This window comes from Labeo rohita, chromosome 2 (assembly GCF_022985175.1).
Source record: "Labeo rohita strain BAU-BD-2019 chromosome 2, IGBB_LRoh.1.0, whole genome shotgun sequence".
Taxonomy (NCBI): domain Eukaryota; kingdom Metazoa; phylum Chordata; class Actinopteri; order Cypriniformes; family Cyprinidae; genus Labeo; species Labeo rohita.
The window spans coordinates 20,355,450-20,380,233 of record NC_066870.1 but is presented as its reverse complement, the minus strand read 5'-3'; the positions used below and the strand labels follow the sequence as shown (position 1 = coordinate 20,380,233).

The 24,784-nt window shown below is 36.6% G+C and overlaps 3 protein-coding genes across 12 annotated transcripts in view; 1 reads left to right on the top strand and 2 right to left on the bottom strand.

Annotated features, from left to right (window-relative positions):
* rbm33b (RNA binding motif protein 33b) overlaps window positions 1–8,022 on the bottom strand; it is a 37,490-nt gene extending 29,468 nt beyond the window's left edge. Inside the window, exons 1-7 of one of the 10 annotated variants that reach the window (XM_051096376.1) lie at window positions 6,156–6,174; window positions 5,924–5,983; window positions 5,187–5,262; window positions 4,840–4,888; window positions 3,880–3,953; window positions 3,370–3,547; window positions 2,487–2,579 (exon numbers count right to left, since the gene is read on the bottom strand). In XM_051096376.1, coding sequence (XP_050952333.1) covers window positions 2,487–2,579; window positions 3,370–3,547; window positions 3,880–3,953; window positions 4,840–4,888; window positions 5,187–5,262; window positions 5,924–5,939 — 486 coding nt within the window. In that variant the 5' untranslated portion in view covers window positions 5,940–5,983; window positions 6,156–6,174. Of the gene's footprint in view, window positions 1–2,486; window positions 2,580–3,369; window positions 3,548–3,879; window positions 3,954–4,839; window positions 4,889–5,186; window positions 5,263–5,387; window positions 5,551–5,923; window positions 6,017–6,155; window positions 6,175–6,584; window positions 6,696–7,944 lie in introns of those variants that run through there. The other 9 variants (XM_051096418.1, XM_051096393.1, XM_051096384.1 and 6 more) reach the window with 9 other exon arrangements.
* On the top strand, window positions 6,761–15,615 carry cnpy1 (canopy FGF signaling regulator 1). Its single transcript, XM_051130197.1, has 6 exons — window positions 6,761–7,006; window positions 7,969–8,077; window positions 10,310–10,425; window positions 13,306–13,515; window positions 14,255–14,351; window positions 15,206–15,615. The coding sequence occupies exons 1-6, from the start codon at window positions 6,761–6,763 to the stop codon at window positions 15,244–15,246; spliced, it is 819 nt and encodes a 272-aa protein (XP_050986154.1). The 3' UTR covers window positions 15,247–15,615.
* Window positions 15,616–19,440: 3,825 nt separating this feature from the next.
* On the bottom strand, window positions 19,441–23,187 carry en2b (engrailed homeobox 2b). Its single transcript, XM_051124602.1, has 2 exons — window positions 22,375–23,187; window positions 19,441–20,605 (listed from the first exon to the last, which is right to left on the bottom strand). Exons 1-2 carry the CDS (start codon window positions 22,844–22,846, stop codon window positions 20,289–20,291), a joined length of 789 nt encoding a protein of 262 aa, XP_050980559.1. The 5' UTR covers window positions 22,847–23,187; the 3' UTR covers window positions 19,441–20,288.
* Window positions 23,188–24,784: the final 1,597 nt, after the last annotated feature.

The following is a 24,784-nucleotide window of genomic DNA, read 5'->3' as shown; positions in this document are numbered from 1 at the left end:
GTAGCTATTGTAATTGTTAGAATGGTCATGGATGTCATTTTTAAGGAGAGGGTCATAGAAATTCCGTCATAATCTATTATTACCCATAATCTAAATTTTGTCCATTTCATTATGAAATTCAAGCAATAAATACCATTTTGTCGCTCTTTAATGTGACGTGATCATTGTAGCTTCTGTGTACTCGTCTGTGCGTAATCAAACGCATAGCAAAACATTTGTGACAGTTCCATTTTTGTTCTGGATCCAGCGCTCTGCTGCTGCATTGGAGCGCACTTGCCACCAACTGGACAGGAGTGGGAATTACAGCTACAATTTTACAATAGATCACCCTCAGTGTAATCTGACAAAGTGACAGACAGCTTTTCCGTCACTGACAAAAAATTCCGTCAATGACTGAAAATTTTCAGTGCACCTCTGGTACATAAGTCATAGAGACTTGAAACTTGGAGGAATGGTAGTACTCATACCGCCTACAACGTGACCAACGCACACCCCAATCACCTGACGAGGGCGCTACAGGGATAAAAAGTACAAAATCGCTCATAACTCCAAAACCATCAGACGCAGGCCCAAGTCTCTTTTGTCGTTGGAATTACTGGCTCAAGCCTGACAAAATGCACACCTCAGATTTGATCGTTTTTTAAAAGTCTACTTTTACAAACTAGTCCTAGGTATTTCAAACTCTCTGTCAAACTCAGAACACTTATGTAAGAGCTCAAACTGAGGTCACAGGAAAAAAATCATGGAGCTTGGCCACTTGGTGGTGCTATAAGTGGGGAAAAAATGAAAATGGCTATAACCGTGAAACTATTTGTCCTATCAACATGAAAATCTGTGTGCACGGTCTTGGTCCAAAGTGCCACAAGTGTCTACAAGGACATCTGCGTCTCTCAAAATACATGGCCACCATTGAAGTTTGAGCACCTGTTAGACAAGGATCGGAATGAATCTCGGTGGGCTGGTTTGACTCACGGACCCAAAGGTTTGAGAGGATTTTTAAAGAAATCTGCCATTGGGAGACGATAACGATTGTACAGAGCACGGTTTTTCACATATGCACACTCGTATACGTATTGTACGACGACGACGTATTGTACTCTTAATTCCAGGCAACTTTGCCTCTAGAACCACTGCTGTCAATCAAATCGTTTGTTAAATGATTGAGAAGATGTAAAAAACCTACTTTCTCATTTTCTCTCAATCTGGAAAAAAACATTGCAGTACAATTATCTGGACTCCCTAGGCCAATAAGTATCAATAACTATTTGAAATTTACCCAGGGTCGTTTAGAAAAGGGGCCTGTCCAAATTTACCCAAAATCCTATAAAGCCTAAAAAAAAAAAAAAACACTCCCGAAAACTTCCCGACACCTGCTGAGCACATGCGACAGGTGATTCTAAACAAGCATGCAAATTTTTAAGGGGATCAGACCACCACAGCTGGCACTATAACAGTCATAAATGCTAAAAACATCATATTTCTATGGTAAATAACCTGGATTTGCCAAAAATGCTTTTTTTAATCATTGATTTACGTGGGTACAGCCATGCTAAATAATATGTTATGTCTTTTTCTTTATATGCTTAAATGCCTTAAGCGCTTGTACCCCGGTAATCACTGCTTGCAGCTATATTCTAAATTTGTTGTTCCCTGTTTTTATTCATTTTGAGGAATACTGAATCTATTTTTGTGCAACTGAGACGAGTAAATGCATGTTGACATTTACAGTAACATCTTGATTACACAGCGCACACAACGCCTCTGCACTTACTCCCGATTTCTCTCAGCATGCAGGCAAGAGAGCTGTCAGGCAATATATGGGAAAACTGTAACTGGCATTATTTATTTATAAAAGTAACTCAAATATTTCCTTGTTAATACTTGTGTGTTACTTTACTAGTTACTTGAAAAAAGTAATCTGGTTACGTAACTCGTGTTACTTGTAATGCGTTACCCCCAACATTGCACTACACACTTCAAAAGGTCTGAGGGTTCAAAATCCCATAAATGCTCATCGAGGTTGCATTTATTTAATCAAAAATGAATGCATTAATTAAACATTAACAATAATACTGTTTTCTATTTTAATATATTTTAGCATGTAATTATTCCTAAGATTGCAAAGCTGAATTTTCAGTAGCCATTACAAGTCTTCAGCATCACATGATCCTTCATAAATCATTCATATGTTGATTTAAAAGAAGCATTTCTTATTTTTATCTATTTTAAAAAAGCAGCTGTGCTGTTAAATATGTTTGTGGAAACAATGATAATTTTTTTCAGGATCCCTGATGAACAGAAAGGTTTAAAAGAGCAGCATTTATTTCAAACTCTCTTTTGTAACAATACATAACTTTTTACTTCCACTTTTGATCAATTTAATGCATCCTTGCTAAATAAAAGCATACATTTTCTACAAAATTTCTACATAGGCCTATGTATAATAAATGCACCTTCTCTTTTAAAATACCAAGATAATACAATACCTCTCTTGACTCCTGCATGAGTAAACTGGACACCAACTTTATATCATCCTTAACATCCATCTTAGCGTTGACACTGTAGTCAGCAACTTCCTGCTAAATACAAATTGCATCGTTTCATAACAGGCTTTATTGATCAATCATCTAAACATCTAATCAGCTGACACTTGGATAAAGCTGTCCCTGTATCTGATTAACATATTCAATAGCATTGAGTATTGAATTATTCAGTCTGGCTTATCCAGTGACAGCTTATTTGACCCCATTTTGTATTGCTCTCAATCACTTATGAAAAGACTGTGTCTTTATCCTACAACGAAAGACCAGCCTTTTATTCAGCAATGTCTTAGATGTCCTTGAAATAATGATACATTGACTTCACAACAGATATCACACACTATTATTAGGGATAATCTCTTTCTCTGGTGGACAGGAAAACAAGAGAGGAGCATCAGCGTAGTCCTCCATATTTAAGTCACACAGATATCTTTTAAAGGGTCAATAATCTTTTCACCTACACAGGCGTTATCAGATTTGGTTTACGGTTTGATAGAAGCCTACGCATTATCTGAGGCTGATAATTGGCGGGGAGTCTCTCCTACAACACAAAGACTTCTTTTCCGCAGGGATGCGGGCCTCAAGGTCAGAGCTCAATTCTGCCACAGAGACAACAGGGGGGGCATTACCTTCCACCAAACAAGCTGTCAGCACTAACTTTGTCAGGGCACAGACAAATAAACTGCTAGAGAGTGATAATAGATCTAATTTCACCTCCCTGTCACTCCCTCCCTCAAGGGAGCCAATTCCAAAGCACCGAAAGCTTAAGGAGCGAAAAAAAATCAAACGACAAACCAAGGCTATCTAAAGAGATAAAGGGGTAACTCACTTGAAATTCATCTCCAGAAGGAGCATTGATTTCGATGTCTAAAACTTCACCAGGGTCCACCTCCACCTCTTCTTTAGGACATCTGGCTTGGTCTTCAGCAAGGTGTGGAGTTTCGCTAACAAGGTAAGGTTTTGCAGTCACCTGCAGTTGTGGTTTAGAAACCCTTTCATTGTGACATCTGAAAGAAAAGACAACCTGTCAAATAAACTATAATGCAAATACAACTGAGTATCCAATTGATATTTATCCATGTTAAAATGGCATGAAGATTAATGGCCATGTCAGAACATCAGTATTCTCCAAGCAGAGCTGCGTAATTCTTGTTTGGAAGTTTGCCAGACGGAAAACAAGCAAGATAAGGGCATTTTCAAACAACATTCCCATTATGTGCAATGTGCTTCGGCAGTGTTTGCTCTAAGCAGAGCTTACTTGAAACAAAGGCTCTGGGGGGCATCAAAAATCAACCTTTATCTAACAGTTCACCTACAGACCTGGAAAAGTTCACCCTACCTCATAGTTTCGTTCTCATCATCGCTACGCAAAAGGTCATCGTTCAGCTCTTCATCTGATGTGTCCAATAGATCCTGAGAAATACACTCTTAATTTAAGCTCTTTTCAAACAACACTCTAATGAGTCATTCATTTGAGAATTGATCTTTGCTGATATAGTCTTTTCAACACAGATTCATGTGAACGAGAACATATCCACCTTCTATACCAATGTATATTTTATTATATTGGTTTACCAGTCAATATTGAGGTAATATTTTACATCTATAAATATTAAATAAGACTTTTTTTCCAGGCTGCTGCCTGATTCAAGAATGAATTCTTATTGGTATTTTTAAATAAATCAATTGTACGCCTGTTGAACAGTATGCTCAGATCTTAAATAATCTAAAGGGTATTTGTAAAGCCTAATAAAAAGATGAATGCCAAAGAAGAGATTCAGCTCTCAAAAAAGTACAAGATAAATATTGATGCGCTGGTAAATCTTGTTTCTGCTTTCAACGATGAGCCAGATTTTTAGCTAGTCTTCTCAATTATTAAAGCAAAGTGAAGACTTTATAGTTCCTCTCACGTAAAATCTGGTCGATCCTCAAGAGACCTCAAACCTGCCACAGTTAAAGCTATTTCTAGTAGTAAGGTCCTTTTATCTGCAGAGCACCTTGTATTTGTGCCGTAGGACACATTTAGCAGATAATATACCATTAACTGCAAAAAATAGGACAGCTGGCCCTGTGAAGAAACCACCTGTCACAATCCTGAGGCAGAATGTGACACCATCACCTGAGACCTGGCATCTTAACAGATATTTACTGCTGTTTATCAGCATATCATACTGTGCACTGAGAATGCAATCACTTCATGTGATCTTCAAGACAAGATTCGGAGATCTAGGTGCAAGACAGAGGACAAAAATCTATTCAAGCATGTACGCAGCATTCTGGATATAGCTTAAGCACTCACTTGTTTGGATGTCAGCCAGTCATCCACCAGAACGTCTTCCTCTGAATCACTTTATAAGGAAAGAAAGACTATTTAGAAACATACTGATTTTCATATTCACAGACAGAACCTAAGTACTTATGTACATGCTTTAGCAAAATATCATATTCATATAGTCTCATAAAGGCAAGATACCTTTCATTTAGTACTGTGTATCTCACATGGCTATATGGCAATTAATAATAATAGATGGAAATACAGGATTGTTTGTTATTTCTGGATAGTTATGTTATTCTTACAGCTTAAATAACATAGTCTATTAGGGAAGACCCATTTAATAACCCAGAATAAGTTCAGAGCAGCATTACCTGTTCATATCTTGAACTTGATACTTTCCTCTGCAAAACCTCTCTCTGCCAGGCTTGTCACAAACCTCATTGTTCTCTGTGAAAAGAATAAATCACGTTTTGTTTGTGTTTGAATTACATTGAGAGTAAAATGAAGGTGCTTGCAGCATTTAGTGCACACCAATAGTTGTTTTAGTTATTACTTCATTAATTTAAATGTACCAGAGCAAATGCAAAGCCGCAATACTAATAATGTCTTTCTGCACAAATAATTATGTCTATTTCAGACAGAAATAACCCACAACTGTTTAAGAAACATAAACTTTGTGCCACCTGTAAAACTACGTGCGTCACATGATCAACAAATCATTTTTTCGCTGCGCATGCGCAGTGCACTCTGAAATTGCTTGGGGTTTTTTTTTTTGTCGTACAGCTTTCTTATGCAAATACAGTTATCGTTCCAGTTAATGTTGAGAATTTTACACTTTATATTATTGTAACGTTAGTGTCAGTTAATGTCAAGTATAGCTGCCGCAGCCATACAAGGAGAAATACAGTTTTTAGGCGTTATCTTAGATATAAGTCGGGTGTCTCCAGAGTGTTCACATAGTAAGTTTGCGATGTGCTAAATAAGGAGATAAAAAAACTGACGCAGAAAACATAAGATTAACGTTAAGGAAGTGCAACGTTCCGCACTCACGTGACTAAGGAGCTGAGGTAATAATATTGTGGCTTTTGCCCAAGAACAAATTACCTACCTTGAATATTTTCCATTATACATACACACGATACACGGCCTGACCTGGTGTACACTAAAGCTTGAATTCAAATGTGAAAAGTTATGAAAAAGAGAGTTATGCAAGGCATTGTGGGTAATACAAAACTAAAACCAAACAACTTTTGAAAGTACACTTGCATATATTTGAGATTCGTTTTCAGGCTTCCTGAGCACGCACGCAAATATTTCATTTTAAATGCAAATATAAAAACCTGCGTATGATCTTTTACTAAAATATGCTCTTCAGTGAATAAATAACCTGAGGATGAGGATTTAGAAATTTATTTAACAATTAATTGACGTTGTGGCTCAAAACGAATCTATTTTGTTGTTTAATAGTTGTTTTGTCATAAAGTTAAGCACTGTTTTCAATTATATCAAATACGAGTGTTTATTTCTATTAGTCCATTTGCTGCTGCCACCCTAACTGTGTTTGTTTGTGGCGTCTACACAAAGCACACTGCCAACAGTATTCAGACTTAATTTGGTTTATTAAAATGCTAAATCTCTTGACTCATTTACGACTTTCACATGCTACCATTATAGTTTAGCATGAGAGTAGTTCTGTTACAGTTTGCAGAAAATAAAATAAAGGATGTTTTATTCATTTATTTTATTGCAAACTCGATATTATTTCTCACTTTTCGTGGAATGATCGTTCATATTACAGGTGATTCCTACCAATGCTTGACTGTCACATGGCTGGAATGTTTCCCATTTATCTGGTCGAGTCTGGAAACTTTCTAATCCGGGTATTTAATGTCTAGGCTTTCTTTGCGCTCATTGGCTAAGAGTCAGAATTCTGTGATTTCATTGGATGCCGCGGCTGTCAGTTCTCAGTGCGGCCAGCAAGGTTGCTGGTCGTGGCAGCACGACAGACCGGCACGTAGGTAGTCGTTGCTTTTTGTATAGGAAGCGCATTTGTAATTCATTTTGCAGACGGATTGTTGGGAGTTTTTGTGTAAGCTACCTGGTGTCGAACTTGTACCCTGTTTCATTTTTTGTACCAACGAAAACTTTTACCCGTGCCTCCCTCACCTCTTGTTCACACGTAACGTCTCAGGTAAGACAGTAAACACTGCATTGACTGTTCATAATGTGTTAGTTTAATGAATTTAAAACGGCAGGTTGGCCACTATACCCTCTCCAATCCTAAATGTGTAAGTTTTTTTTGTTCTTTCTTTTAGCTGCTCATTTATTCAGACGCACCTGAACAAATGAAACAGGTGGAGCAGGTGCACCAAGTTTTACTTGAAGTATTTAGAGCGCACTATTAGGTGACACCTGCTCGTATACATATATTTAGACTAGCAGTTAAAATATATCCTAACCCTTTTACATGACAGATATATATGTATTGTCGATGAGTAAGTGTTTTGTTTATCTGAACATTAATGTTAAAAGGAAATTACACAGTGAATGGACAAAAATAGTGGTGTTGGTCAATTGGGGGCGCTAGTTCATTCAGAACTTCATGAAAAGTTCCTTAAGTTTTTAAAAAGTTTAAGTGATAAAAGAGCAGCAATAAATATCATGGATAAAATACACCTGATCATTTTTTGAAACCCATTTTCAAGGTTGTTATCTGAATTATTGTGTCAGTGAAGCTTCTTGTTCGTTTAAAAGGTGTGCCACATGAATACTTATTGTAATTGTGGCATTTTGTAGGTTTGTTATTCTTAAGATACCACTGATGTATTATAGTACAATATTTATCTTTATCCCATATGTTTTGTCTATACAGGGCTGTGTGAACATCAGACGCTGTTTTTAATGTATGCAAAGCTAATACACTCCAGCCGTTGACTAACCGGTGCCAATTTGGATATATTTGTATAATAGCTCAGTGTTTGCTTAAATAAGATCTTTTAGGCAATTATACAGTTGTTCACTCAAACTAGTTTTTTTTAATGTTGGTTGCCGTTAGCTTGTTTAGATTAACATTTAGTGTAATTGTTCTGCGAGTGTCTATATGAAATGGAATAATGCAATCTCAGTTACCTTCACTGTGTTTTCCTCATTCAGGAGATCAGCATGTCACCATGGATTAAACAGATCTGCCTTGTTCTTGTGGCAGTTTTCATGTTGCACACTACAACAGAGTCAAAGAAAGATGAAGTATTGTACTGTTCAGGTGAGTTGATGGTACATGAAGTTAATAAATAAATAAATAAATAAATTTTAAAAATGCACACGCTGTAGTAAATGATGATTGAGCTGGTCATTACAACAAACGCTTTTCTAGTCATTTCTACCTCTTAATTTAAACTGTCACCACAATATTTTTCAACATTTTGTGACATCAGTGCAGATAAAGCGGAGCATGCGCCTGAATTTAATAGTAATTTATTCAGAATCATGAGGTAGTTTGAGCAAGCGTTTATATGCCTAATGTTTTCTAAGTGAGTGGTTTAACAAAGATACTCCTGTTTTTTCATAAGGACTTAATTCACATAATTCCAAATTAAGAATTGTTAAGATGTAAACAGTCTCTTTTGGGACATTTTTTTTTAACATTTCTCTTGTGTCCAACACATAATTCTAATTTAGCAGTTTTTAAATTAATTGATCCAATTAAGCTTTTTGAAAAGATGAACAACGGCTTGCTAAATGTCAAATTGACCTAATATTTTAAGTAGGATTTAAATAAATAAATAAATATTTGTAATTCTTGTAGGAAACGTGGGAAGTTGTTTCATCCAGGTTACATTTTTTAACTGAGTAAAATACCCTATAAAACCCTATATGCAAATCATTTCCTTTGTTTTATATTTTATGAAAATGACACTTTAAAAGAATTTTAAATGCAAATGACCACGTTCGGTGGTAACCAGTTGTGCTTGTTATTAAAAAGTATTGCTGCGATTTGGGGGGGAATCCATTTGAGAGTATAGTATTGTTGTCCATTGTTGTAACTGTAGTTGAGCCTGCTGAGTTAAAAACTTTTTTAAATAAAGTTAAGAAAGTACTGCTGATTTCCTTAATATCTTCTTATCATTGTGGAAATCTTTAAGACAGTGTCAATGTACTTGTGAACTCTAGTGTGAGAGTGAGCTCTAAATAATAAATGAATATTTTCATGTTGCTTTAAATTGGATTGGTCATTTGGAATAGTACATACTTTGGTATATTCTGTAATGTTTTAGTAACGAACTTTATGTGAGTTTATATACATCGCACCTTGCCATTTTATTTATGTTTTCTGTATTTTGGTTTGACAGATTACTTACAGTTCTTCAAAACGATATAACTCAACATAAGCGTAATCGTATTTAAGTGCTATATTACACTGATACATTTTGTGCAAGTTTCACATGTTTTTTCCAAGCATATTTAGATCTTAGTAGTGATGACTACAGTATAGAGTACAGGTCTTTAGTCTTTTTTTGTTTGTTTGTTTTTTACTGTAATTTCCACATCTTAACATAATAATAGGTTATTACATTTTTTGTTTTTTGCTTGCCTCCAATTGTGAATATGTCTAATACAGTTTTCTAAACTAAAAATTATTTTCCATCCTAAATTGTTATTCTAAACTAAGACAAACAAAGATATCTCATAGGTTATTCATTTTACTGACTAGTTGTTCATTTGAATCATCGAGATAAAAGGCCACCATGAAACCAACGCTGAAACGAACTATTTCTACTATCTTGTATGTGAATAGATTTCATTTCTTACTTTTAGTGGATTCCCGAAGTTAATTTGTATGGTAAATGTACAATTTAAATGTGTATTCCATTCTGGTCACTTTGCAGGACTGAGATTCTTTCAAAAAAGCCCTTTTGGATTCTATCATGGAATAATATTATTAGTATTACAAAATAATAAAACTTAGTGAAACTAATGCTAGGACCAAGCCTTTTTGGAGAGTCAAAGGGTGCAAAGCTTGGTTCACATAAATCCTACTTTAAGCTCCGCCCAGATTTGGCAGTTGCCATGGTAATATAGCAAGCATGACTAAGCACCAGTAAACTCAAGATTTTACCAAAAGCATAGCTAGTGCATTTTTGCCATTGCCATTTTTCCATTAAAACAAGCACATGCACTAAAAGGTGATACAAAATTGATTCTAGTTCATGATTAAAAATCTAGGCCTGTACAAGTAGGCCTCCAACATTATCTTATCTGAAATTTATATTAAGCCATGTTTATTGCAGTACAAGGTACTTTTTTATATTTATACATTTCCTTATATTTCCTAATAGAAAAATATTTTGATTTGTATGTTGTCAAGATGTGATAATCCCAAAAAAATTACACCTGCATTGTTTCCCCCTTTTTTTTTTTTTTTCACCTTTTTGATTATCATTCAATGTTTAAATGATTAAATCAAATGAATTTTGTTTGTTTGTTTGTTTTTTAGCCTGCATGGCGATTGCAGAGGAGCTGAACTATTCAATCAGTCAAACTGATCCAAAAAAGATGGCTCATGTTGGTGGATTCAGACTTAAACCTGATGGAAGTCTTACAGACAAAAAGGTATGATTCACTGTCTGTTGCTTCAGAATTAATTTATCACATTTTTATTATTATCAGGCGACTTGTGGTTTGTCTTGCTCAAGAGCACAACCTTGATGGTAACAAATTGTGAAAAAGTTAATCTGTCGATAGGATAGAACATGCATGCTGTTTGTGTCCCAATATCTTGGTCTTTACCACCACCATATTTATTATGCGCTTTTAGTTGCATTATTAACACGGGCTAATCAACATTTGAAAATATTCTACAATATAAGATCTAAATTGATTCACTTTATGCATTTTTTAAAGATTGAATTATAAATTGAGTATTTTATTTTCCTTGAGATTTGTGTATTTATTTAGTGATTAATTGCATTACATAGCTCTTTAATAATTCCTGGTGTTTATAAGCTTGTTCTGTTTACTTGAGTAAAGGGTGCCATTTTTACTGTTTCCTTCTCAGCAGTGGTGTCAATGTGTAAAGGTCAGACCCAATGAACTCTAAGCCCTGACCCCTGGTATCCAGGGACTGTCATTAGGTGCCCGATTCCACTATTGATTAGGGGTTAATCCCCTTTTGATTGTAACTGCTGCCTAATAACAAGTGTTTGTTCAGTTCTGACTTTTCCCCTCCCCTATTTAGGCCATTTCAACTGTGGGTAAAATGTTAGTCAGCCTGTTTGGTGGGAAATGTGACGTGATGATGGGACTTGAATGGGAGGCTTGATTCATGCTGTTTGGGTTAAAAAAAAGAAAAAAAGAAAAAATACAGGTATTGTTAGGGATGAGAAAGAAATCTGTTAAATCTGTTATGTCTTGCTTCGTTGCAGATGAACCAGTTGATTAATGAAGTACTTAATTTTTTGTTTCATGCATCTGTCTTTTTTCTTAATTTGTCATTTATCAGCTCATTGAGGTGAAGTCAGGAATTTGGGTTTTAATTGCTTATTATGCTTTAAATTGCGGCTCAGGGAGCTGAAACATGATTTTGGTCAATATCAAGTTTGCATTACAAATCGGGAAAAAATTTTTTTTAAGAAAACCGCACTGTAAAGAGTAAAGAGTTTTGCGCTCTCTGTACTGAATTATATGTTTAGCATATGTACGGATCACACATAACCAGTGGTGGTGAAAAATGAAGCTCGATCCACTTGCTGACTGCTTTGGTCTTTGGTTCCTGAGTATCCCATTTCTCTTCAATAATAAGGAAGCGAAGCAGAAGCAGTGTAGCAGAACTCGCTCACTGTTCCCTGAGAGTGACTTCACTTAAAAATAAATGCTAATTAAAGCTCGCCAAATCCCTCCCTGTTTCTCTTTTCATACTTGGCTTGGTTGACTTGCCCAGAAGCTGTAGGTGAACCCCTGCGACGCACCCCATGTTTTTAGCAGATTCACCAAAGATAACCTTCAGCGGCTTCGCTGAAAGGTCGATTTATGTATAAATAATCATTCAACAACTCTTGATCAGATCTATATGCTTTTCGTGTGCACGTTCAGACTTTTTAGGGAATTAAGGCAGTGAAATGAAATGCCCTGTGTCCCAACATTACAATGATGCCTGGCTCTCCAATGGGAATTCAGTGAAGGATGGCATCCCTGAGAAGCCTTTTCTCTGCCTGGGCCGCCTTGCCCCCCCCCCTCTTTATTCCTACAGAAATTCTTTATTGACAGCTTCTATTCAAACCCTTCAGACTGTTACGGGGAGGAATTTAATTCCCCACCATTTTCAGGATTGCATGATAAGGACTCGGCAGAGGATGCGGCAAGCAAGCCATCCTCTGCTAGATCCGAAGGCGAGATTTTTATTGCTTTTGGACTTTTGTGCGCGACATAATCTCTCTTATTGTTCTCTGGCGGTTAGCCCGAAGTGTCCTAAAGTTTAATGAGTTGAATTTAGAAGCGTAATTGGTGAACATCTCAAATATGATAATCCAATTTTAATGCGGAGGTTGTCATTATACCCGCATTGTTCGATATTGATAGGGTTTAAACGCCCGCACCGATAGGCGAGCGATCGGCGATCTTGCGTTCGCCGATTTCCGTGCTCGTAGTTGTTCGTATATTGTCTTATCTTGCGGTCCATCGAAGCGCATTCAGCTTTTTAATTAAAAAGATGGGGGATGTGTGGATAGGTTGCTGTCCTTCCATGGGACCTTTTATCTTATTTGTGACCAGATGGCAGCGAGCCACGGAAGCCTCTTTATGTCAGCGAGCCTCACAAGAGTGGAGGGGGTAGAGACGCCCTCATAATGTAATCAGTGAGACCGGAAGGGTCCATACTGTGTCTGAAAGGGGACAATGGGGTCAGGGATATATCTACATGGCAAGAAAATCCAGCTCATCTGCAACCTGTCCTCTTTCCAATAACCCCCTCGCCCCCCAACCCCAGCACCCTTTGACTGGCCTGACAAGGAAGACTTCCTGCTTTGATCATTGGAGGGTGGAAGAGATGAGCTGCCCAAGAGAACCAAAGGATGGGACTCCACTGTTTACCCTGCACTTGGCTGCTGTTGACAACTCCCCTCCCCACTGCTTACCCCCCGCTCTCCAGCCTTTTCACTCTCTCCGCCCCCCGTCACCCTTTCCCCTTTCTCCTTCCGGGGGAGGCCAAAGGGGCGGGAGCAGGGTGCACCTTGACCTGTCTAGACACCACAGTGTGTTTTTGTTCTGTTGCCAAGGCAAGGGGATCTACTTTTGCAACTTTGGAGATGCAGGTTAAAAGTCAGCGTCGTGGCACAGGGGATGTGTTTAGATGGGAACGGAAGGAAAAGGTCATCTAAGTGACCTTTGTGCCCTGCTAGGTTTTTTTTTTTTTTTTTTGAGAAGGAGAGGTTTGATTTTTGGTAGCTTAGTCAACTAATTTTTCTATAATTTTATTCTGAATTTTTTTTCTGATAGGTCCCTCTGGCTAGGTCCGAAACTTACTTAACTGAACTGCTGGACGAAGTTTGCAATAGCATGAGCGATTATGCTCTCTATGAGGACCCGGACACCAAAGAAAAGAGCTACAAGAGATTTGCACCGAGAGCAAATGATGGCGGGAATTTTCCGGATTTCAAAAATTTTAAGTTTGATGGACCAGAGAGTTCCAGTGCCTTGAAGTTTGCTGTGAGTATAAATTGTATATATATTTGTCATTGAGTATATTAGTATTTTTTTTTAGTATTTTTTTTTTCTAAAATGTGAGTTTCCCACTTTTTTTCAGCTTTTTTTTTATTTTTGTACAAATTATTTTGATATTGACTGTTTAAATCATATTAGAGTTTTGTAGTATCATATACTACGAATCATAAGTTTAAAAAAAAAATTGTGAAAAATGTAAGTTTTATTCTGAAGGCCTTTGAAACATTTACATAAACCAAGATATTTCATGAGTCATCAAGATAAATCATGAATACTGACGTGTTTTTCCTAAACAAAATAATGTGGCCCTACGGTAATTAAGCTTTTTTCTTTTTTTCTTTTTTTTTTGTTATTTATTTTTTTTTTTTTTATTATTATTGTTATTCAATTTAATTTTGTTGCATGACTGCTGTTTTTTTTATTTTATTAAATACAAAGATCAATCTGTAGAGCATATACTGTAAGAGTTTATGTTGGACTTTTTTTTTATTTTGTTTTCTATACAAGATGACTGTATTTTTGACCACAGTAAAATGACTAAATCCATTTTGCCTTTAAGTTGCCTCATGAACCGTCCAACATCCAAGATGGCAGACTTGCCAACTGTATAAAGATGGCTGCCCGTTACTGCATTTTCACTGATGTGATTGACCACTGCTTCTTGCTTATTTACTGTCAACACACTCATAGAATGCTGACTGTATGTGCAAAATGTCTATTGCAGTGTGAAAGCATTGTGGAGGAGCTGGAAGATGATATCATCTCTCTCTTCACCAGTGAGGCAGACCATGTGGCTAAGACGCTGTGTAGTGAAGTCTCAGGTATTTACATATGATGGGACATACCATCTTTCATTCATTAGTGTTAAGCATGTTTACACTAAAAACCTGAACCTGATTTGCATTTTGCATAAAATGTGTTCCTTTTTTTTATTAATTTTTTGCATAAAAATATCAGTACAGTTTTTAAATATATCATGATTTTTTTTTTCCAATCTGACTGACGTCGAACATGATTTTTTTTAAGAAACGGTTACTCAACAATTGGTTTTTTTTTCTGCTTTTTAAAATTAAATTTCTAACCCTATGAAATGTATGGTCTAAATGTAGATTTTCATTTTCACATTAAGACAGCTTTCACTAATTTGCTGACCTGTAAAATTTGCATTGCAGTTTAATTTAAGCAAAATTTCAGCTAAATTGTATTAAAGACATTTTGCTGGAATTATAGTAAATTAAGACATTTATTAAAATATATAAGTATCTGAAATGCCATTATTGCTAGCCAAAGAATGGGAAAGTGTACAGAAATTAATATTAAATGAATATGTCCATATATCATCTTTTAATGTACTTTGTAAATTTCAATTCAATGCACATTAATTGGACTTTTTTTAAATGCAAATTTTTATTTTTTAATCTTGTGCCCAACATATTTAAATCTCAGAGAGACATGTTTATAGTTATGCTAGTAGTTGTATAAGAATAAGAAATAACTTTAAAATAGGATTTTAAGTCTTTGACGACAAAATTCAAAAGCAGGACTTTCAATGTCAGTTTTTTTCTGAACTTTGTGTTAGGAAATGTAGCAAAAACCTTAAAATCTTAGCCTTTTTTGCATTAATTTTGTTTCAAACGCTTTGTAATTCTATGCTTTGTTTTCTTCACGTATCCAGGTCACTGTAAGAGCTCTGTTTTCCAGCACAGCGAACTTTAATTTCAGATTAGCGTCTGCTGAAGAACACTCAAAAACCTGGACCAAAAATGAAGACCTCAAATATATTTTCCTAGAGTATGTTGTTTTGAATTTTTTAGTAATTTAAAAGTATGATAATTGAAATTATTTGACGTTATTAAAGCGTATTACAGCTGCTTTCACTGTTGATTAGTGGACATGCTCTTCCTGTGTTACCTTTATATAAAAACTACTGAAACTGCATATTGATACTGATTTTATTCTGATGACTTGTAATTTACATGTTTAATTCCATAGTTCTTTTTAACCTTGTCATGGCATTAACTGTGGTATTACCAGTGTGATTTATGAAACGTTTACCCTTGATAAAAGAAAATAAAATATTTCAAGTATAAATGAGTCATTTGTTTTCATACATCACACTTTTTTTTTTGGAATTCAGAATTATCTGTGTGGGGAACTGTTAACAGGCACGTAAGACAGGCGAAAAGACAGACTTTATTGTCCCAAATCGTTTCACAGCACAGTCTGCTTGTTTCGTTCTGATGTCCCACGTCTGTCCAAGTCTGGCTTTTGAACATGGCCGCTGGGTAAGCATGATGGCATGCCTTTCGCACCCTTCCCTCACAGCTCCCTCCATGCAGAACTACGCATGCGCCGCTGTGGCGGCAACACAGGGGCAGGTCCTGTTTTGGGAGAGTAAAGGAGCAAGAGACGCCATGATTGCTCAGCTCTGTGAGTTGGTCTGGATATGGGTGTCAGCCAAATCACTGAGGGGGAAAATGACAATACTCACTGCTTTCTCTGATATTGTCGCATTGTTTAACAAGTCTGCTCTCTGTGCGCAGTGGGGAAAATGTTGGATATCACAAGGTTATGTAAAGGAAGCTACATGACGCATGTTTGTTTTGGGAAATGCAATGTCTGGGCGTTTTCTAGATGATCAGTTGATGTAAATACGTAAAGTAATATTCAATTTTCTGCTATTAATGAAGTTATTATGGTAGGTATTATGTGTTTTTGTGTAATGCATAATCCTAGGAAAAGTAATTTGAAAACTTATTTACTGGAACAAACATAACATTCTTCATTCTTAATTTTTTTTTTTTTTTTTAGAGTGTAGACTATTAACCTTGAGTTTAAATGGCTGTCCTTGCAGGGTTTTTGGTCCCAAAGGTGCTAGATCAGCTAATGAAATGCCTGAAGAACACCATCAAAGTTATGTAATGGTTAAATTCTGAGATCTTGCAAAATTTTCAGTTTTCGAATCACTTGAAATTTGGTGTGCATGTAACTAACCTTCACAGGAAACTGCCTGCTGTTTAAAATGTTGGTTGTGACCTTACAAAGTAGCTTATTTCTATTGTGTTTACCCAGCTCTGTGTATGTGCTTTGAGCTTAAGTATGACAGATCAAGTGTTACCAAGGTGCACTGGGCTGTGACGCAAAACAAAGGGAACTGGACAACTAAACATCAATTTCCCATGCATACAAAATGCGTTCATGCTAGCTACTAGAGCTGGAGTGGAGATATCCTGAGTAAACGCAGTGCTTTTTTTCTTGATCACATCAGTTGGATGATTAACCATTTTGTGCAATTACCTAAGTCAGTCAGAATGGACCTGAAGTTATACACATTAAAAAAATGTAAGTGAAATTTGATCTCTCCCCTAAATTCGCTATAAAGTTCAACCGCTGAGCTGTGGCGTTAACTTGTATTCTAACAAGATTAAAATATATTTGTCCTGGAGATTAGCATACTTAAATCCTTTTTTGCTTTTTCTGAACTGGCAGTCTGCTTTGATCTGTGTTGCGTGGCAAGAGCCTGGCTTTGGCTTGGCCATCCGAGTGCCAAGTGTGAAATTGGCCTGATGTCATCCCCATTCTTCACCCTCTACATCTTTCACTGCCTTAATTATATTTCCGCCACAAAGCCCCAGCTCTTCATTGCATATTCAAGTTTGACTAGGAAGCATTCAAAAACTATAGATAAATGACTCAGTTGGAAAGAGGACAAGATAGGCCTTTCTCTGATACGCAGACAAGGGAGATCAACACCGTTCTGATATGCATTTTCTTTTCTAGAGTGACTGGCCTCAGGAACCTCAGCCATTCAGACTTTGGATGATCTGTTTAGGGAGAGGAAGGTATCTGTGTGTGTGTGAATCAGTTCATCAATGATTAAAAAAAATGGAAGAATTCACATCCAGATCAATCTCTTAAGTAACCATAGTGTGAGTTATGGGGAACTGGGATGGACATCAAACTTTTTAAGCCAGGCTTTTGAAGCTTCATATTTTGTCTGTCCAGACAACCAGCCAGAAGTTGGCGGTATGGCTTTTTGGACAAAATAGTTTAGGCAAGAGTGAGAGTTTTTGGGGAATTTCTGCATCCGAGATGGATGTGAGTTCCTTCTAGCATTTCATCTCAACTCCGATTCTAGAGCTGTTCTGTTCGTGTTTGAAGTGAAACCAATTAATGAGATGCCTTTAAGATCCGTGCTGAATTCGGAGGTGATGAAATGTGGGCGAAGTGAAACGAGCCACCTGCAGCTGTGACAAGAGGCTTTGACCTTCAACGGGGTCTCCCGGCCACAGACTTCATTCAGGAGCCTCGCTGCGCGTCTGAGCGGCAACTGCCTTTTTCTTCCCAGTGAAGCTCATCAAGTCAGTGACCGTTGGGCGTTACTTCCACATACAAGCTTGGCAAGAATAGAAATGCAGATGAGATTCTCTGGCATTGAGGAACAGGTCAATGCTGGGAATGGTTCTCAGAGATAGCTTGCCTTTTGTGTTGGACCTTTTCAGTAATGCGACTTTTCTAGAAATGTTTTTGTGGCGTCAGGTAACACTGAAGTATGTGTAAAGTTTCTGGAAAGGGTTACGAGTGCACCCATGCCAACTAAATACCGTCTAGAGCAATATTTACAAAGTTTAACTCAATACTGATAGCATCTCATTTATTATTTTTGATTCTTTGCGCAAAATTATGCATAGGTTTACTTTTTAGATGCTTTAGGTAACTTTATCATTTAAGAGGCGATGCATCCTATTTTTTTTTTTTTTTTTTTTTCTTTTTGAATAGTGAAGTTTTATAAAAAAAAATATATATATATAAATATATTAATACTCGAAACTTTAGGAGTGAAATTATATCTGTTAGCAGCCTTTGGACTCCCCCAAGTGTTGACAGTTGGATTAAATTTGGCTTTATAGTTTAGTTTATTTTTGTTGCAACCAAATCTAATTAGACGCCAAATAAAACTTGGGACGGAACCAGATGGGTACCGTCCATAATAAAATAAAAGAAAGAAAAATGACTTTTGATCCTTATAGATTGAGGTTCACAGTCAGTTTTGTAACCTGGTTGTTGCTGCGGTTCATGCAGTATATGTCAATGGTACTGTCTAGTTTTTAAGTACAAAAACTTTTGTTACCGTAATACGATTTTTTGTATGTTTGGCTGTACAAGATGTGGAATATTGCTAAGAGTTTTATTTTTCTAAAATTTTGCACCATGTACACAGTAAGGTTGTGCTAAAGTTAATTTTACTTGCTTTCAGTTGCAGTACAGGACTGTTTTTATCTATTTATCCTTTTTTTTAGATTTAAAGAAAAACACATGCTTTATATATGCCCCGCCTACTATTAAAGGCTGAGTTAGATTCATTGAAAAGCACACATCACAATTTAAAGTTATTTTGCCTTTTGCCAATTAATGCAATGCGCTGCTTTCCATTGCCGCCTTCTCCATTTGAAAATATTATTTATTAGCTCTGCACAGTGGTACAATAAATCTTATTATACATTCCAATTCTCCTTTGAAACGTAGTTCTCTTATCTACCCCTTTTTAATGTCACACGAAAACCTACTGTTATGAAATAAATATAAAAAAAAATAAAATGGGCTATTTACTTTTCACGCATATGTAGATAGTTTATCTTTTAGTGATATGACAGTTTAAATTTGTCTCAGTTCTTTACTTTCCACTTGTGTTAAAACATTTGTGGGTAGATCATTTAACTTTTTTCTAAATAAGGGTATTTTTTAAAGTTTAATTTACAAAACGATTTGCCAATATTTTAAAAAGCACTGTTGGTGATTGCTATTTTGTTTTCACAATATGTAAATTTAAGGTTTTGTTTTGTTTTAAAGGGTAGAAAACACGATAATTGCAGACTTTCTTAATATATCCTCTGCTGACACGATTTCAAATGGTAATATTCAAATAATAACCTTACAGTAGAGTTGCTTTTTCGGCTCAGTAACAATTGTAACTTCATACAAAAGTATAAAAAGGATGAAAACGCAAATACCGGGGGGGAAAAAAACTTGCCGGATACCCATTTGGAAAAAGAAGATGAGAAAACTTTTATTGTACATTCCCAGCTAAATCCAACAGACAACAACTTAAGTCAAGTACTTGCATTAGAAGTGTAGTTTTGAGGTTTACTGACTCGTATGCATTCAGATGTCTGATCTATTTCCTGAAAATGTGAGGACATTGGATGTGTGGCATACTTGGATAGTATTTTAGACCATAGATCTTTTAAATACAATATAGTGAATTATTGTAAGCATGATATGATGATATGCAACGTTGTCTTTTTTTTTTTAAATACCATGTCTCTGTAACACAAGTAAAACATTCATCCAGTAATAAAATTATGCATGGAAACAAACAAACATCTAAATCAGATAAAACATTTTTACCATTTATTTTAAATCACAGTCGCCTGAATGCAGCAGGAGAAAATCTTTGGACTTCAGCATGGATTAAACACGTTCACATGTGGCTCAACGTCAAGTGTCAATCAAATCGCTCCCCTTTTTGTTAAATAAAGAAGCGTCCTTTTCCTCGCGCACTATATCTGAAGTTTCAGTAGGTGTACAGCAGTGATACTAATTGAAAAAGTTTGACACCACCGTACACATAAAGTATATATACATATAATATTGCAAAATCAAATCTCATACATATAGTTTTCCTCCGTTTAATGCTGGTATTTTGTACACTGGCCCTTGTTTAGAATTATTGCATTTCAGATGTCCTGTCCTTCACGTTAATCACTGTCTGATTTGTCGTCCTTTGCTGTTGTGGCGTGATTGTATAGTCCCTGTGCCATCAGGTGCAACGCAAGTGAGTTTTTGCTCCCCGAAGCTTTTTTAATCTTCGCTCTTTTGTTCTGAAACCAGATTTTGATTTGAGACTCGTTGAGACCGAGTTCCTGTGCCAAAGCTTGTCTCCTCTGCTCCGTCAGGTAACGGTTATTCTGGAATTCGTTCTTGAGTCTCTGGAGTTGCTCCGCTGTGAAGGCTGTTCTTGGACGCTTGTCTTCCTTGGTTGGGTTTTTCTTCTTTGGTTTGCGGGATCTTGGTCCTGCGTTTCAGAAAGTAACGAAAGAGATTACATTTTGCTCTTGTCATAAATGCACATATTAACGTTCCATCAGTATTTTCAATATGGTTTCTTAATATTTAAAATAATAATACAACAATAATAAATAATGCTGTTTTAATAATACGTGTTTTAAAGTTACTCTAATTGGATCGTGGACTCTTTCACATCGAATGTTTCAAAGAGTCTTGGTGCTCTAGTTTTGACTATAGAAGCATGGTGTAGTAGTGCTAGTGGTGGTTTGGGTGGGGGTGGGGGTGACTGCCAGAAAGGGAGGGGTGAAAGAGGCTTTCCCCTCTTTCTGTTACCATAGGAACTACATTTATAAGAGAACGTTTTTTGTAAACTTGCTCTAAGAGTAGCACCTGTCGTTCAATGCTAATAGCTTACCCACTGCATATTCTATTTTTAGTTAATTCTTAGGTATTCCGGTGCACCCAAAGGTTCTGCTTGGCCTGAATGCTGACAATAGATTGATCGGCAGCCTATGAGATGAGCCCTTGCTCGCACTCTATTTTTACACCTTTTATTTAGCTTAAGCTGAGTATGATTTCGATTGTAGACTGCTGTTATGATATAATATTAATATTTCCACGTCGTATAATCGAAAAAATCAATTCAAGTAACTATTAAACGTAGGCTCACATCATAAGGGGGTTATAGGCTACACCTTTTAAGTTAGTGTGACCTTTCTAAATATTCATCCCTTATGTTTTATTGTGTAAAAACGTTCGTCAAATTATGTTTACAAACTGTATATTAGAAATGGTTAAAGATGTATTCGCCAGATTATAGCAGCCTAGAACATATTAATCAGAAGTTTCGATGTGACAAAAACTTGCGTTGCTACTTTTTCGGAAGGCCGTTTTGTGCGCAATTTGAACTTCATTCGAAATTAGTTCGTTCGAAATTCTGATTAATGTTGTATAAAATTGTCCGATTTTTTTTCTATCGTATGCCGGGAAATGCAGGAAAAGCATATTTATTTCAGAAGCTAGTTTTGAAGAGATCTGATTTAGCATTTAGCTTCTGTGGTGCGTCCAACTCCATTGTCAAAAATATGCTAATTAAATATCAACAAAGACATCGAAGTAACAATGGCGCAAAACTACCCGTTCCTTTTTTGAAAATAAACGCAAAAATGTACCATAATTACCCTTCCTAAAATGTTACAATTTCAGCAGTTCTTCCTTTTCTTTAATAACTTAAGAAATCAAACATAAACGAAGGGCTACATTGCACGTATAAAACTAACGTAGTTTTTAGGGTTTTCCACTGATTACATAATACTACGTCTGTAAAGTAAAATATGTAATAATATCCATAGTACTGATTATTATTATTATGGTGAAAAAATAATACTAAAAAACAACAATAAAAATGTAATTATTAATAATAATTCTACACATGTAGCCTATCATACAGTAACATTACTTTCTATATATTTAAATGTTTGTAAAAATTAGATTTAAATTGTTATTAATTAAAAAAAAATATTTGTAGTTATTCCTTTTAATTTAAGAGAACACTCCACAAAAGAAAACTCCCTGACTCTTGGCGGGCCGTTTTACATGCATAAAGAGCGTTTGCTCTTCGTTTGCTTGCCCCCTTTTCATCGACAAAATTTCTGTAGCCTACTAGCCTAGTTTAGTGTTTCTCAAAGTGTTTTATTCGCAGAACACATGCGCACTTTTATAACAGGCTGTATTTGAGCGCATAAATAGAAATGTGAACAGAAAATAAATTCTTACCTGATGAAGGTCTGTCTGAATATCTTGTGCAATATACCCAAGCTGGCCAAAGCATTGGTTGGTTATTCTGCACAGCGTTACTTTGCGAGCAATCCGAATCTGAGCTTAAACATTGATCTCCAGTCTCTGCACGGGTTTTCAGAGGTGCGTCCGCGGTAATATCAGTTTTTTTAGACGCGCTCACAGGGTGAGGGCTCGAGGTTCCTTCCCCTGACACTGGAGCTCCTACCTGCCCTGATCCGGGAGCCGATGGACAGCGGTTCTCTCTTTCAACTATATTAATTTCGTCTCGCCTGGTTCCTTCTTTCCTGCGACCGAAGTCTGGTCTCAAAATGTTGTCGATGTAAAAGTTGGTGATTCTGTGAGGGAGTAGGTTTCCAGGAGCCTGCAACAGGGGTAGAATAGCCCTATTGGACTCATCGCCCGAATCCTGGCGCTCCGCATCTCTGTTGCTATGATCATTTTCTTCCATAGTGAAACTCTCCAAATGTTCTTTTTAACCCCTTTCTCTCTCGCACACACACGTATGTTTGTGTTCCAGTTTTTGTGGTATATTTTCCTTATTTCTTAGTTTCACTGCAGAGAGAAACAAACAGGAAAAAAGGACATATCCTTTTTTCGGAGTCTTTTGTCGGTTAAATACGACGAAACCGCCTTGTGTGCGTAGAAAGAAAAAACATAGTTTTTGAAATTAATTCCACAGTGTGCCCCTTGCAATTGTCTTTAGATCTACTTGGTAAAACACGGGCAAATTTAATCTATGCAGTATCAAAGCAGCAGACCTGCTCTAGTAAATAAGGAAACGCAAACTGGCTCTAGAATACTTTCACTACGGATTTTTGTTCTTATTTTTAATACGAGTCCCCCGGGTGACGTCGCAGTCCGGTATCCTAGACACGTGCCTTTGACCAATAAATGGAGCGAAATTTTATCACATGACCCAGTGACTCTCGAGTAAATGACAGCACCCAACCTCGCCTTATTCTCAATACTTAAAGCGATAGTACTCAATAGCTCAGAAGTGTTCAGCATCCCAATATTTTGCGTTTTCAAATCACAAACTACTGAAAAGGTCAACAAATGATTTGACAAACACATTTGGTTATTTGTCTGTATGTAGATCCACAGTCTTTTTTAAATAGTATCGTGAAGATATATCATTTATAAATGGGGGGGAGGGGTGTGTTCATTTTTACACGTAATTCGGTAGTAGGTCACACACTGTCCAATTTTGTGGACTTCTTATTCCACAGTATGGACTGCTGTGCTATTTTTACGGTGAAGTCAATAAGTCTACACCAGTGTATTTAGGCCTGCGTACGATAATGAACTAACTAATTACGCACGGCAACTCTCTGTGGAGCATCACTCACAACAGCTATTTTAATTTCCCATCCGTTTCCATGTCTAATGTTTTACATTATGCATTACGTTCCTCGTTATCAATATAGTCTAAAACAAACCGCCATCATTTGAAATGTTAGTAGCCTATGCTATGTCCCTGTTAAGGGGTGTTGTGATCTTCTGTCCTTGAATAGGGTATTTGTATCCAAAAACAAGCCATTTCGTTAAATCAGTCCCTTTATTCTGTCGTTATAACGGTTCGCAAAGAGTTATCGTGAATCACCGAAAAGCAATTCACTCCAGTAGTTTTAAATGGGAGTAGATGACGTGTCTGTGGCGCTTTAAAAGAAACCAGCGAAGCAAACCAACAGTGATCTTTGGAGCGTACATGGCGTCCTGGAGCGTCAAAATGAAACAAACGACCACTTTAGAAGTGAGCTTATTGGAAACTTTCAGTACAGGTTTTTGGCCTTGGTGCAAATCAGACGGGCTAACTAAAAGGGGACGCACGGCCCATATTGTGGTTTTTAGCTACAGAGTAGCCTATTAGCAGAGCTAACGTAACTCTCGTACTCACTTTTTCGTCCCTGGAAAATCGTGGACTAATAAAGTTCGTTTTCATTTTCGACTTTACTGAGGGATCTCCGGCTTTAAAAATGACCGTAAGTTTAGATAAATCTGCATATCCAAAGTCGTTGCTTAATCTACATAGACACATGCCAGTTACAGGGCATAACCATTCTTGTGGTAACAGACACATTTATGAAAACATAGCTGTATGCACACGCAGTTTTAGAATGGAATGTTGACAGAATTCTTGTTTGGAATTGTTGAACTTGTTACTGTTTTGGTGTGACGTCTGAATGTTAAGTGTTCGAACACAGTGAGCATTATCTGTGAGGTCATCATTGGCCACAAAAGAGCATGGGTTAGGATATTTTTTCAAATTAATTTATTTATTGGCTTTTAATAGGCTATTTGATGTATAAAGCTCAAAGTGCAAGTCTTTAATTTCTGGGTACCTTGTGTACCTGTCATGACTGTGTTACTTTATTATTGCGTTCGT

Bases quoted from the DNA above. Each gene is read 5' to 3' on its own strand.
- cnpy1 (XM_051130197.1), top strand. From the start codon at position 6,761: ATGCCGCGGCTGTCAGTTCTCAGTGCGGCCAGCAAGGTTGCTGGTCGT. The intron at 7,007-7,968 runs GTAAGACAGTAA...TTCCTCATTCAG, and splicing joins GTTCACACGTAACGTCTCAG to GAGATCAGCATGTCACCATG. The intron at 13,516-14,254 runs GTGAGTATAAAT...TGTCTATTGCAG, and splicing joins CCAGTGCCTTGAAGTTTGCT to TGTGAAAGCATTGTGGAGGA.
- en2b (XM_051124602.1), bottom strand. From the start codon at position 22,846: ATGGAAGAAAATGATCATAGCAACAGAGATGCGGAGCGCCAGGATTCG. The intron at 20,606-22,374 runs GTAAGAATTTAT...TCTGAAACGCAG, and splicing joins TTCAGACAGACCTTCATCAG to GACCAAGATCCCGCAAACCA.